The following is a 15,313-nucleotide window of genomic DNA, read 5'->3' as shown; positions in this document are numbered from 1 at the left end:
TGGAGGTGGAGAGAGAGAGGTGGAGGTGGAGAGAGAGGTGGAGGTGGAGAGAGAGAGGTGGAGGTGGAGAGAGAGAGGTGGAGGTGGAGAGAGAGAGGTGGAGGTGGAGAGAGAGAGGTGGAGGTGGAGAGAGAGAGGTGGAGGTGGAGAGAGAGAGGTGGAGGTGGAGAGAGAGAGGTGGAGGTGGAGAGAGGTGGAGGTGGAGAGAGGTGGAGGTGGAGAGAGGTGGAGGTGGAGAGAGGTGGAGGTGGAGAGAGGTGGAGGTGGCGAGAGGTGGAGGTGGAGAGAGGTGGAGGTGGAGAGAGGTGGAGGTGGAGAGTGGTGGAGGTGGAGGTGGAGAGAGGTGGAGGTGGAGAGAGGTGGAGGTGGAGAGAGGTGGAGGTGGAGGTGGAGAGAGAGAGGTGGAGGTGGAGAGAGAGAGGTGGAGGTGGAGAGAGAGAGGTGGAGGTGGAGAGAGGTGGAGGTGGAGAGAGGTGGAGGTGGAGAGAGGTGGAGGTGGAGGTGGAGAGAGAGGTGGAGGTGTTGCGATGGGGGGGGGTCTGTGAGGTTCGCAGTGGCCTTGTGTTGTTGGTGGCGTTTGGGTTGGTACGGATGAGGTGAGATGATGCGACATTTGAGTCGTGTGAGCCTTTCTCTCTTACTAACTCATTCGCCCATCACAGTGGCTGTATGTGAGCATGGTACCTGGGTTCGAGCCCTGGGCAGTATGGGTGTCTATCTCCTCTTTCTCTCTCTCTCTCTCTCTGTTCGTGATGGCCATGCCAGACGCGTTGGGTTGATAGGGACGAGCGTGTCCTGGGTTTGTGTGGTGCGTCTCCCTCGTGTTCACTCATCGTTCATTCGGAGCTCTCTCCGTGTCTCTCAGGAGGTTCACAATGGCCATGTCGAGATGCTGATGCAACGCAGCCGAGATCATGAGTTCCATTCGCTCCTGGGTCTCTCTCGCTCTCTCTATTACAGAGTTGACAATGGGCCCTGTCAGAGGCTATCAGTTTTTATGTGCTCCTGAAGTAGGGTCATTGCCCGTAACGTCGCCTGTTATGTATATATTTCCCTTCCCTTTCTAAGACCAGGCATGCAGTGTTGTTGTTGTTGACAAAGGCACATGTTGGGTGGTGGTTGTTGTTGTTGACATTGCACATGCTTTGTTGTTGTTGTTTGACAAGGCATGTTGGGTGGTGGTGGTTGTTGCTGACAAGGCATGTTTGGTGGTGGTGGTGGTGGTTGTTGTTGTTGTTGTTGTTAACAAGGCACATGTTGGGTGGTGGTGGTTGTTGTTGACAAAGCACATGTTGGATGGTCGTTGTTGTTGTTGACATTGCACATGCTGGGTTGTTGTTGTTGACAAGGCATGTTTGGTGGTGGTGGTGGTTGTTGTTGTTGTTAACAAGGCACATGTTTGGTGGTGGTGGTTGTTGTTGTTGTTGTTGTCTGCTTGTTCACCACTATCATGTCAGCAGCAGCATCGCCAGATCATTTGAGATGCGATTTCGGCGGTGATGTTGGTGATGTTGGTGGTGTTGGTGGTGTTGGTGGTGTTGGTGGTGTTGGTGGTGTTGGTGGTGTTGGTGGTGTTGGTGGTGTTGGTGGTGTTGGTGGTGCTGGTGGCGGTGGTGGCTGTGGTGGCGGTGGTGGTGGCGGTGGGTTTGAGCGGCGAGAGAGAGAGTGGTGCAGGCGGGTGTAACTGCACCGGGGGGAGCCCCACGTGAGTGAGAAGGGGGAGGGGGGGCAGGCGCTGGTCTACACCGAGTTATTTATTTATTTGTTCTTCTCTCTATCTCGGTGGGGGGGGGGGGGGGGTTCAAGACCAGGTTTGTTTGCTGCGATAGGTTTTCACACAAACTGAACTTTTATTTTATATTTTACCAGGTAAGGGTCACTGAGCTAAAAAGTTATTTTTCCGAAGCAACTTGGCGATCACAAATCATCGCTGAGTCGCATCCTCTCGCTCTCTCTCTCTGAGTCGTCCCTTCTCTCTGAGTCGTCCCTTCTCTCTGAGTCGTCCCTTCTCTCTGAGTCGTCCCTTCTCTCTGAGTCGTCCCTTCTCTCTTTCTCTCTTTCCCCGAGTGATCCCCCCCCCCCCTCTCTCTCTTTTTTACGATCAGAGGAAACAAGAAGATGCTCGGTTTAGTCGGCACTTTGCTCCGTTTATTTAAGATTTATTTTTTCATTGCTTTGCTTTACGTGCTCCCCCCCCCCCCCCCCCCGTTTTAAATGAAATATTTTACGTGTTTCTTCATTGTGCACCAAAATCAATCTGTGCTACTTCTTCGTAGACACAAACATCAAGACTAAGAAGCACGCTCCGCTCCTCCTCCTTACACTTTCCCCTCTCTCTCTACACTCTCTCTACCCCCTCTCTCTCTCTACCCCCCCCCCTCTCTCTCTACCCCCTCTCTCTATCCCCCCCTCTCTCTACCTCCCCTCTCTCTCTACACTCTCTCTCTCTACTCTCTCTCTCTACCCCCTCTCTCTATCCCCCCCTCTCTCTACCTCCTCTCTCTACCTCTATGTTCCCCCTGTTTTCTATGTAAAATGTTTTGTAAACTACGACAAGTGCTGCATCTGCACCCAGCCCTTCTCGCAGTCCTACGGCCTCCGACGGTAGCTCACGCAGAACTCCTCCGTCTTGTGCCACCGAGCACACGGCCTCCTCCTCCAGCGCCCGCCGCTCCACGAAGGCCGGCACCGCTCCACGAAGGCCGGCACGGCGTGGGTCTCTCTCTCTGTCGAACTACAAGTTCACGGTCGACCATAAATGATGACCGTATTTCGGCTCGACGACTCGAGGCGTCGTTATTTCATTAAGAATTCACCTCTGACGACTTGACACAGCCCAACCCAGACGATAATTGCCACTGGGACCCTCCCCCTCCCCCCGCGGGCAAGCCCAGCCCGCTCGGCCGAGGTGAGGGCTGTCTGGTTGGGGCCGCAGGCGCCCAGGCGTGGCCCAGGGGCCATTTATTTATTTATTTATCGCTCATCTTGGTTGAGAGATCACCGGCCGGGCGATTTGGATGTTTGGAGTGGTGGCGCAGAGGTTAGCGCAGCGCAACGGCTTTGACGAACGCGCAGTTCGATTCCCGCACGCGGCCACCACCACCATCACCACCAACACCATCACCACCAACACCACCCCCAACACCAATATCACCTCCAACACCAACACCACCAACATCACCACCAATACCAGCACCACCCCCAACACCAATATCACCACCACCACCACCAGCTCCCAGTAGCTTCCTAATAAGGGGTGCCATGCTAGCAAGATGTTAATTCCCTCGCCTGGTATGCAGGAGGTTGTGATAATTAACGTTGTTGGGTTAGATCGCGTTATTTATAAATGTGTCGTAACCCTCCACCACCCGACACGGCCAATCAGTAAAAAAGTGTCACGTTGACAAAAGATAAATAGTTCACTACTTTAGCCCACCGGTGTGTTGAAGCGTGAAACCACAACATTTACAGTTTTTGAGTACGACGTTTCGCTGGTAATTGCATCCAGCATCATCGGGCGATTAGCTAAAGTAGTGAACTATTTGTCTTTTGTCAGCGTGACACTTTTTTGCTGATTGGCCGTGTCGGGTGGTGGAGGGTTACGACACATTTATAAATAACGCCATCTAACCCAAAAACGTTTATTATGAATAATATTGGTCGCGAAAGCCTGCCACGTGTTAAAAAAGAGGTTGTGAGTTTGATCTCGACTTTGACGCCTGCCGCTGTATAGTTGGAGTTGTTTTGCGTGTCTCTCTCCCCGTGGTCGCGTGGATTTTTCTCTGGGTCCTCCTCCGGGTTTCCCCCCTCCAATTTTAGAATCGATATCGCGCGTTTTGAGTGTTTGGCTGCTAGTAGCTCAAGTGAGCCCTTACCTGGTAAAATACAAAGAGAGTTGAATAGTTCAATCTTGATTTGAAGCTTTCGTGGTAAAGTCACGTAGGTATAAAAATAATCGATCACGACGTTTCGATCGCAACACAAGCAATCGTCATCAGGTGAGCCAACTACAGCAAGAAAACTGCTGCAGTAGGCGAGAGAGCTGCCGTGACACGTGGTCATATAGGAATCGGTGGCAGGGGTGATAGAGAAGGGGCGGCGGGGCAGTTGATTAGTTTTAATATCGAAATGGACACACACAATAATCGGCAGCGATCACAGTTGGAGTCTCTTACATCTGCGCCTTTCTCTCTCGCGCCGTCATCAGCAGGCACGCTCGGCCACCGTTGTGTAACGCCCACTACGAGTTGAAAGTTACGTATAGAATGTTGAACCCCGTGGCAGTGAGGTTGATGCAATCCACCGCAGCCAATCGCAGGCCAGCCGCGACGTCCTCTCGACGGCTTTAGCCGAAGGTGTGCGCACACTTTAGCAATGCTACACGGCCTGGTCCATTGGAATCTCTTCTCCCTTTGTTACCCGTACTATCGAGATGATGGGAGAACACCAACAACAACAACAACCGTAAACAGACTTCCATACGCCCTTTGCGGCAATCAACCCCCAGGAGGAGGTGTGTGGTGAGATGGCCAAACGCCAAACTCGGCGCGCGCCCGCACGACCCACTATCGCGAGGAATCGTCGAGTCTGCGTGAATCGGCGCGTGTCAAGCTCGCGGCTGATGCATGCGAACAATCGGGCTTTGATCGCAATGTTCACGTCGTCTTCTAAACTGATTGGCAGACGCAATGTCGGTTTTCATTTTGGGTTGGATCGCGTAAGTATATGAACGCGTCGTTAAAGCCGCCGCTGCCACCCGAAACAACCAATCAGCAAGGTTTGTCGGGTGAACAAAACGCTCCGTTTAGCCGCTAGTTCAGCACACCGCTGTGTTGTGGAGTGAATCCTCGACAACATTTGCAGTTCGAGTAGCGTGAAACGGCAGGAGGGTTTCTACACAAATCTGGCTGCCGCCTGATGATGCTGGTTGTAATTACTGACGAAACGTCGTACTCGATTTGTAAATGTTGTGGCTTTGCTCTCCAACACAGCGGCGTGCCGAACTAGTGAGAAATTGGCCACTTTCTGTTTACGCGACAACCCTTACTAGTTGGCTGTGTCGGGTCGTGGCGGGTCAAACGACACATTTATATCATCTTGGTTCTTTCGGTAAAGTCACGTAGAAGGGAAATAATAAAATAATAAAACTAAAACATAATAAAATACAATTCTCACGACGTTTCGGCCACAACGCAAGCAGCCGTCCTCAGGTGAAGAACAGGTCTGTCGGGAAGACAGCGTCATTCAGACGCTGTCTTTCAGGCTGCTTGCGTTGTGGCCGAAACGTCGTGAGAATTGTATTTTATTAAGTTTTTTATTATTATTTTATTATTTCCCTTCTACGTGACTTTACCGACAGAACCAAGCAGATGAATCCCTGCAGTCACGAAAGATTTAAATAGAAAAATACACATTAATATATTTACGCGATCTAACCCAACAAACCTCTTATGGATGTTGTCCTACACCAGAGCTAGAACCGCCTCCTGCATGGCCTTTCTGTCACCGTCGGTGTTGGACCAGAGACCGACGTCAAAATGCGAACAGCGCAAGGGCAATGCAAATATCGAGGCATTACAGAAGCGCCAGGTTGAGCAGACTCGATGCCTTTGCGATAATGGGTGTCTGTCTATTTGACGTTTGAGCATTTTATAATAATAATAATAAAAAGTGTAGCGCCCATTCTGTCCTAGGATCCCAATGCGCAACGCGTGAAAATCAGGAAACAAACCAGAACCAGGACCAACCACCCAAACTAAAGAGGGAAGGCCACCTTAAAGAGATGGGTTTTCAAGGCAGACTTAAATATATCTACCGACTCTGCCTGAATTCAAGTGGCGAGGCGTTCCGCAGCTTGGGTGCCACGTTAACAAAAGCAGTGATACCCTAAAGAGCAGCGCTACCCTCGACCCGGGGAGAGTGCTGAGCAGTTGGAGATGTGAAGAGCTCTTCCCTGCATCCAGCTCTATCGGTGACATTTCTCAGGATCTTGTTAGTCCGTGGGTAGCGTTAAGCCATGGGTAGCGTGAGTCCATCGGTAGCGTGAGTCCATGGGTAGCATGAGTCCATGGGCAGGGTTAGTCTGTGGGCAGCGTTAAGCCATGGGTAGCGTGAGTCCATGGGTAGCGTGAGTCCATGAGCAGGGTTAGTCTGTGGGCAGAATTAGTCCATGGGTAGCGTGAGTCCATGGGTAGCGTGAGTCCATGGGCAGGGTTAGTCTGTGGGCAGAATTAGTCCATCGGTAGCGTGAGTCCATGGGTAGCGTGAGTCCATGGGCAGGGTTAGTCTGTGGGCAGCGTTAAGCCATGGGTAGCGTGAGTCCATGGGCAGGGTTAGTCTGTGGGCAGCGTTAATCCGTGGGCAGCGTGAATCCGTCGGCAGGGTTAGTCTGCGGGCAGTGCTAGTTAGTCTATGACCACACACACACACAAACACGTCAGAGTGTGTACTCTCGGTTAGCGTTGGTTTAACACCAGGAAAGATATCCGCCGGTTTGACATGCAGTCTCTCATCAGCAGTCGCGCTTGCTTGAATCGAAACTGGTGACCTGTCAGATATTGTAGGCAAGGGCTGGTTTCGACATGCAGTGTCTCATCAGCAGTTGCACTTGCTTAAATCGAAACTGGTGACCTGTCAGATATTGTAGGCAAGGGCTGGTTTCGACATGCAGTCTCTCATCAGCAGTCGCGCTTTCTCAAATTAAGCCTGGTGAGCGTCCATAACGCTCATAATTATTATTGTTATTGCTGTTGTGTTGTGTACGACATCGTTTTGTGTGTCACCTTTTACTTGGCCGAAACACGTGCGGCGCCTTCGTCACCAAGCTGCCCCTCGCAGCGCCACACCCCGGCACACATCCGTAGGTGCTGCCCGCTAGCACCACGTGGCCCCAGCAGCTTGTGCAGGCGACAACAGAGGGGGGCAGGGGCGGGCACAAGCTTTGTCTTTGCTTATCCCCGGCGGCTAAGACATAATAAGTGAATTGGTGCGCGTGGTGGTGGGCGCGGTGGATGGTTTTGTTCTGAGATTCACTCTCGCCCTCCCGCGCCCCGCAGCGGTTGCAGGGTGGTGGCAACGCGCCCTGCCCCCCGCACACCGCACGGATTCGCGGATACACACCAGCCTCGGTTGTTCTCGGTCCGTGCGAGATCGAGTGGCTGCGTGGTTGGTTGCACGTGTGGGTTGCGGTGTGAGTTGCATGGTTGATTGCGGTGTGGGTTGCGCTGTGGGTTATTTGCGGTGTGGGTTAGTTGCGCTGTGGTTTAGTTGCGCTGTGATTTAGTTGCGGTGTGGGTTAGTTGCGGTGTGAGTTGCATGGTTGATTGCGCTGTGGGTTAGTTGCGGTGTGGGTTGGTTGCAGTGTGGGTTAGTTGCGGTGTGAGTTGCATGGTTGATTGCGCTGTGGGTTAGTTGCGGTGTGAGTTGCATGGTTGATTGCGCTGTGGGTTGGTTGCGGTGTGGGTTAGTTGCGCTGTGGTTTAGTTGCGGTGTGGGTTGTCGACTCGGTTGCCCAGCTGGTTGTTTCATCATTCGTCTCCTCGGTAATGTTCCAGCTCCGCTTGCTCAGTTGATCCGCTCGCTCATTTGCTCCGTAGATTGCTCAGCTTGAGTGCTCCGCTTGCTTGAATGTTCCCCGTTTGGTTCTCCGCTTTGATTGCCGCTTGTTCGGTTGCTATGGCAGTGGGAAGTTTGTGACAAAAACTACCTGAGGGCGAGTCCCAGGCACAGCTGTCCCGGCTGTCAGTACTCCTGGTCAGGGCCCCTCCCAGTGGTTACACGGTCGTCTCACTGCCTTGCGAGTGTCTCGTGGAGAGTCGATGGCTACTCGGGGAGTAAAATCCCCATCCGTGAAATCGGGAGTGGGCGGTTTTGTGACGCACAGCGCCGCATCCCCGCGGCAGTCCCTGCAGCCAAACTGGTACCAAACGTCGTGCGACGAACTTATTTGGACCTTTGTTCTTGGTTCTTTCGGTAAAGTCACGTAGAATGGAAATAATAAAATAAAATAATAAAAATGAAACATGGACCTCGCCGGCAAGGCCCGAGGGGTGGGGGGGGGATCCTGACTCATCGGCAACCCAGGATTCCAGAGAGTAAACCTGCTCGGGCTTCGCGTCCAAACAAGAGGTGCAAGAATGGGGAGAGAGAGAGGGGACACTTCTCCTCGGCCACCCGATCGTGGCCAAGAAACACGGGGACGGTCGCAGTCGCGGGTCATCGGCTCCATTTTGGATTGGCGTAAACAAAAATGGACGCCGCTGGTTGCCATCGTCGGTGGGAAGGGGGTGGTCATTGCTCCCCCAGTGGAGAGCTACCGCCATCCACCTCGAGCTGGGAGCCCCCCCCCCGGCCAATGAGGTGCTTTCCCACCACGGCTCACCTGCTCCTGTGGGTGCTCGGAGCGTATGGTTCATCGCCAGATAGAAGTGGGCTGCTGCTGCTGCAACACGTGCACACACGAAATCAAAACAAAAGGAAAGAAGGGGGACCAGCCCTTCACTTTGTGCTCCATTCAGTTGATTCTAGATTTGAAGCTTTCGTGACTGCAGGGATTCATACTCTTAGGGTTTTTTCGGTAAAGTCACGGAGGTAAAAATAAATAATAATCATCATCATCAAATAAAATAATAAAATGATAGAAATAATAATAGAAATAAAATACTAGTTCACGACGTTTCTGGCGCAACACAAGCGTCCGTCATCAGGTGGGACAACCACAGCAAGAAACAATTGTTGAAGTGGGTAAAAGAGCTGCTGTAACGAGAGGCTATATAGGTAAGAGACGGGGGAGGAGCCAGGGAGGAGAGAGATCGAGGAGAGATAGATATTATTTGATTTATATAATTATTTCTATCATTTTATTATTTTTTACCTATGTGACTTTACTGAAACAACCTAAGAGTGTCCATTCAATTGCTCGATTTTATTTTCAGTTGCTTCCGCGTTTGCTCCCTCACGTGGTTTGGCTGCTTACTCATTCTGTTGCTCACGTTATCCTTTGCTCGGTTGTCTGCTCAGTTGCTCCCTCGCTCGGCGGTTGCTCTTTCAGTTTCCCCGTCCCTCGATCTGCCGGTTGCTTTCCCAAATCGTTCGCTCGGTTGCTCCGTCGATGCTCCATTCCTCAATCTGCCAGTTGCTCACCTGGCTGCTCTGTCTGTTGCCCAGATGCTCGATCTTGCTGTGGATGCTCGATCTGCCGGTTGACGTACTCGATTTGGATGCCCTGTCGGTTACTCCGTGACCTCGACCTTCCGGTTTTTCTCGGAGTCTCGCTCACTCGGTCGCTTGATCTGCTCGGATGCTCGCTCTGTTACTTGCTATGCTGCTCGCTAGCTGCGCTCATCTCTGCTGAACGCTGTCGTTCCTCCTCCCCCCTCTTCTTGGCTTCCACCCCCACCCCCACCCGCCCCCGCCCGCCGCTTGTAGGTAGAGGCCCCCACCTGTGCCAGGGAGTTGCTCATGCGATTGCACGCTAAGTCTATCCTAATGCGCCTCCCACGGATGGACCAAGACCCGGTACGGCTGCGTGAATGTGGGGGGGGAGGGCACTTACCACCCCCCCCGCCCCCCCCCGCCCCCCCCCGCCCCCCCCCCAAATCCATTGCCCCCTCCCCACCAAACTTCGTTTCACCAGCACCCCCACCTCCCTCCTCCCCTGCCATCGCCCGACTCATATCGCTGTCGTTTATTTTATTTTTTTTGGCCGCTTTGTTGCCGGGGGTTCGAGTTCCAATCCAGCAGACCGCCCCGGTCAATACTCGGCTGTTGTTGGCGTGCTGTTGTATCCGTAAAGAGTTGGCTGCCGCCACAAGCTTCGTAGCCCATCGGATTCCTCCAGAATAAAAAAAAAATCTAATTTCCGATTCTGGTTTCACTCACAGTGGACGCTCACGATCCCCGCAGAGTCATTTCAAACGAGTAGGCCATCGTGTCGCGGCGTCAGGCCCCACGCAGGGCCACATCAGAAGAGTTACGCCACAAGAAAAAGACTCGCTCTGGATTACTCACAGCGCCAGCACTACTGGTAGACTGACGCATAGGGACAGCTGCCACTGGGGGTGCCCTTTCCAATACGCGGAGATGAGATGCGGCGTACGTAGCTCATCGCGCGCATCGGAAACAATTTGTCACATGTAACTTTTAAAGTGGCTGTTGAATAAATAAAGTGGTCACGTTCGCGGCATTGCTGGAATGTAATGGCCACCCCGAGGCTCGCGATGCAAGCGTCGCAGAGCGTGCGAAAAGAGATCGCCGTTTTTAGCTCCGCGTGTGTTGTGTCTGTGACGGAGGAGGGTGACCTCGGCAGCCAATAGCCGCGTTGCGAGCACTCGCCCCGAATTCCAACAGCAGGCCCCTCAAACGGGCGACGAATTGAATCATTCCCACCCTGGGTTGTTGAGTTTACAAATCGCTTCCTGGCTATCACCGTCTGCTGCGATTTGGATGTAACCCGCCTTTTATTTCAACGTAACTCTCTCGCTCGTCTGCGTTTCGAAAACGCATTCACGTGAACGCGTTTTTATAGATTTCGAATGGACGTTATCGGTGGATATGATCACGTTTTTTTTCTTCCATCTGCCCAAATCCATTTTACATTTTGATGTTTCCAACCGGACCCCTCGTATCGACACTCGTGTGCGGGCGGTCGAACGCGAGCGGGGTTCGACGCTGCCGGTCCTCATCGGTGCTGACGGCTCCATCGTCCGTGGGCGGTCTCGTGCTTCGCTTTGTGTGCCGCCAACGCTCAGCGTCGCCCGCCTGCCCACCCACCTGCCTGCCCGCCTGCCCCCTGCGCGATACCACCACTCACTGCTGCCCTTCGCACCCATTCCAACACCGTGGCCCATTTCAATTCAGAAATTAATCTGCTCTTTGTGATCTGCCCAAGGTGACTCTCTCGGCAGGATAGGGGCAGGGATGTCTGAGACGCTGAAAATGTTTGTTCCGGGTTTTGGCAGCGCTCAGAATCCTGGATTCTAATCCAGGTTTTGTGGCCACGCTCAGAATCTTGGATTAAATTCCGGGTTTTGGCCACGCTCAGAATCTTGGATTCCACTCCGGGTTTTGGCAGCGCTCAGAATCCTGGATTATAATCCAGGTTTTGTGGACACGTTCAGAATCCTGGATTCCAATCCGGGTTTTGGTAGCGCTCAGAATCTTGGATTCCAATCCAGGTTTTCGCCTCCCAACCACGATGATCACACGGAATCCAGCGGCCGCCCCGGTTAAATTAACGCCGCCGTAACACCTCGCGTGCCCTTCCACTCACAGCGGATGTTAAAGATGGCCCTGACGTCATTCGCAAAACAACGAGTTGGCCATCGCACGCCGTTTGTGTCGGGGTCCAAATTTGCTAAATTCCAAAATCTCCACCGCCAATGATTCGACTGGGATCACGCACTCGCCAACAGCAGCAGCCTGATGTGCCCGCTCACGAGGTCACGTGCCGAGTCTTTGCTTGTGCCATTGCACAGCTGCCACTGGGCGTGCCCTTACGATGGTGTTGCGATGCAAAGGTGGGGCACGGGCGACTTGTTGTACGCTGCTTTGCATCTCCGCGTGGCTTTCTCCGTCGCTCGCTTTTGTGCTGTGTCTGTGCGTGAGTGCTGTGTGTGCTGTGTGTGCTGTGTCTGTGTGTGCTGTGTCTGTGCGTGAGTGCTGTGTGTGTGTACTGTGTGTGTGCTGTGTCTGTGAGTGGTGTATCTGTGTGTACCGAGTGCTGTGTGTGCGTGTTATGTGATAGGTCGTGTACGAGCACTTGCATCGTGTGCTGTGTTTAGTGTGTGTTGGTGTACTGCTCGTATGTGCTGCTCAGTGTACTTGCATGGTCGTCGAAATCCATCTGAACATCGCCTTCGACGTGGCCGTGCGGATGGCAGTACAGCAATGGATTCTTGAATCCATCTGTGCGGAGCTTTGCGTGTAACCTCCCCCCCCCCAAATCTCTCGTATACAGCGCGGTACTGCATGAATTGGCCAAAACGTCCCAATGTGGGCATCGCCCTCCTGCTGAACAAGTCTTGAGACTCGCTGGGACCTTTTCTCTCGAGCTGACGAGCGCTCTCTCGCTGCGCTCTCGCGACCCAGTAAGCGAGCGACGTCGCTCTGCGCCCAGCGTGTTCACAAGTCGCAATCCAGAGCCCCGGGTGTCGTCGGCTGCCACCGTGCGTTGCTGGCGCGGCGTTTAATGCCGCGTGCCCACGGTTCATTGAGTCAGTGTCATGTGGCACGTGCTGTATGTGTCATGTGGCACGTGCCATATGTGCCATTGCCGTGTTTCATGGCCCACACGGGTCATGTGATCCACGTGGGCCACGTGACAAAGATCTAAATTTGACACTTCGTCATCAACACCGTGGCCTTAGAAGGAAAAAAAAACAGTACGTAACGTGCGACGTTTCGGGCAACGACCCTTGTTCAGAGATGATGTCGACTGTGACATGCTTCGATAAGGCAGTCCCTGTTCCTTCTGGGGACCACGCACGGTTGTTAGTGTTGTTGGTGTTGTTGGTGTTGTTGGTGTTGTTGGTGTTGTTGGTGTTGTTGGTGTTGTTGTTGTCATTGACGAACGCATCGCCCAAGTCTTTGTCGTTTGTCTGCGCTCCGTGCACCGCCGTCACCACCACCGCCGTCACCACCGCCGCCACAGTCGAACCCTTTGCTCGGCACGAGACGGCGTGGGCTACGGATAAACGTCGGCACGCCGAACGTCTTTCTTGGTAGCCGTGTGCCAGCCAACCGTAGCTCGTCGGCACGCGATCGCTTCGCGAGCCCGTCACGTGCCACGCGGGTCGGGCGCGCGTGTCCGCTGGCGAGCGGCGGAGGAATCCTCTAGGTGGGCGATCGGATCTATACTCTTAGGGTTTTTCGTTAAAGTCACGTAGGTAAAAAATTTAATTATTATTTTATTTTGTTTCTATTAATTGTATTTTTTACCTACGTGACTTTACCGAAAAACCCTAAGAGTATGAATCCTTGCAGTCACGAAAGCTTCAAATCTAGGATCGGATCTATCCGGCGGTGATCACTCGCGACGAAAGAATCCCCACGCAATCCCCTTTGCCATTTACTTAATCTGTTCACGTTCGGCTTCAGCCGGGGTGCGCGTGGTTATCGCGTCGTCGGGGCAGGGGGGGGGGGGCGTTGAGTTTCAACCTCCCGGCAGCCACTCGGCGATCGCGATTGACCGTGGCTCGCTTTGCCACACCAATGACGCCAAAGCGAACCACGCCAAAGCGAACCATGCCAAACCGCCACCAATTCATTTGCCTCCACTGCCGATGTTCACCAAACGGCCGACGGCCGACGGCCACGGGAGTTGTGACACCCGCTGGGACGAACCGTCTCTCTGGCTGGTTCGTGTGGTTGGGGTCAGGGTCTGGCTGGCTAGTGTGGTTGGGGTTAGAGTCAGGGTCTGGCTGGCTAGTGTGGTTGGGGTTCGGGTCAGGGTCTGGCTGGCTAGTGTGGTTAGGGTTCGGGTCAGGGTCTGGCTGGCTAGTGTGGTTGGGGTTAGAGTCAGGGTCTGGCTGGCTAGTGTGGTTAGGGTTCGAGTCAGGGTCTGGCTGGCTAGTGTGGTTGGGGTTGGAGTCTGCCTGGCTAGTGGGCTTAGGGTCCGGGTCTGGGCTATGCCTCAAGGCAGTTGAGTACTCGAGGAATGGTTACCTGCCTGATTAAGTCCACCTCTCACTCTCCACCCCCCCCCCCGCACTGCAGGCGAAGACCCATGGGCAGGCGTTCGTGCGGATCCACGCACCCTGGAACGTGCTGGCGCGAGAAGCGGAATTCCTCAAGATCAAAATGCCCACCAAGAAGGTGCGTGTGTGTGCGTGTGTGCGCGTAGGTCGACTCGGCCTCAAATGAGTACCTGGTGCGGTGTGTGTGCTGGCCACCCACTCCCTTCTGTGCCGTGCCGGCCTTCATCGGTGCTCGCTAACAGCACTTGCCACAACAGTCGGTAAAGGCTATACAGGGGGTCTTTGTCTTTGTATATTGGGGGAGTGGTGGAGTTCTAGATCCTGAGCAGTGGACTCATGACCAGCTCCGGTTTGGCAGCAGAGATCTCGCTCCAAATCAGTCGACGCTGCTGTGGTGAAGCTACCTGCTGGCCTGTCGCTCCACACGGGATCTTCTGGGATCTTCTCGGCCTTCTGGCTGCGCGTGAAACGTGGGACCCCTTTTAAAGGAACATCTTCATTCGCTTGAAACATTGAGGCTGGGTCTCAGAGAACCTCACAGTGAAGCTCTCCGTGCCGTTTAACTAAACCGTTGAGACAATTGTTTTTATTTTACCAGGTAAGGCCCCGCTGAGCGATGTAGCTCTTGTTCAGAAGTCACCAGGCCATCACGAATGATAGCTCAACGAAGTGGATTATCATCATCATCATCACGTGGAAATGTGCAGCAACCAAATACTGTGAACGCGTGACGTTGATTCTAAATGTGGAAGGAAAAACCGGAGGAGCCGGAGAAAAATCCACACGACCACAGAGAGAGAAAGAGACACGCAAACTCCAAATATACAGCAGCAGGCGTCAGGGTTGGGATGGAACCCACGACCTTCTGCATACCAGGCGAGGTAGTTAACATCTCCTAGCCACCGTGGTGAGTGTTCAGTGGCCCCTCTCCATCGATCGCCCTGACGCAAGCCCGGCAGTAGACGGCCGTCAGCCGCCATCCCCGGCCCTCTCAGCTCCCACCCCGGGCGTCCCCCACGGTTCGCGCCAGGGTGGTGCTTGGTGTGTTCGGTGTTCGGTGTTCGATGTTCCGTGCGCATGCCTTCGAGTGCCTTCGAGTGCCTTCGAGCGGCCTAGATGGCGCGTGTGGCACCCCCGTGGGGGCAGGCAGCCGGTGTGTTGGGTGACCTCATGGATCGTCAGCACCCAGCCAGCCAGCCAGCCAAACCACCCAGCAACCCACTCACCCAGCCACCCACCCAGCCACCTAGCCACCCAGCCAGCCAGCCAGCCAAACCACCCAGCCACTCACCCAGCCACTCACCCAGCCAGCCACCCAGCCACCCACCCAGCCACCCAGCCACCCATCCAGCCACCCACCTAACCACCCAGCAACCTACCCAGCCAGCCAGCCAGCCACCCACCCAGCAACCCACCCACCCAGCCACCCACCCAGCCACCTAGCCACCCAACCAACCACCCAGCCACTCACCCAGCCACTCAGCTACCCACCCAACCAGCCACCCACCCAACCACACAGCCACCCACCCAGCAATCCACCCACCCAGCCACCCACCCAACTACCCAGCCACTCGCCCAGCCACTCGCCCAGCCACTCCGCCACTCGCCCAGCCACTCGC

General features: G+C 54.1%; 1 protein-coding gene across 1 annotated transcript in view; it reads left to right on the top strand.

Annotated features, from left to right (window-relative positions):
- Window positions 1-15,313, top strand: part of LOC144737008 (anoctamin-1-like) — a 92,844-nt gene that overhangs the window by 51,525 nt on the left and 26,006 nt on the right. Inside the window, 1 exon segment of the mRNA XM_078619654.1 lies at window positions 13,714-13,812. Coding sequence (XP_078475780.1) covers window positions 13,714-13,812 — 99 coding nt within the window.

The sequence above is a fragment of the Lampetra planeri genome, chromosome 64, assembly GCF_965212315.1.
Source record: "Lampetra planeri chromosome 64, kcLamPlan1.2.h2, whole genome shotgun sequence".
Lineage (NCBI taxonomy): Eukaryota > Metazoa > Chordata > Hyperoartia > Petromyzontiformes > Petromyzontidae > Lampetra > Lampetra planeri.
The sequence above is the reverse complement of the archived record's forward strand: the minus strand, read 5'-3'. Positions and strand labels throughout refer to the sequence as shown.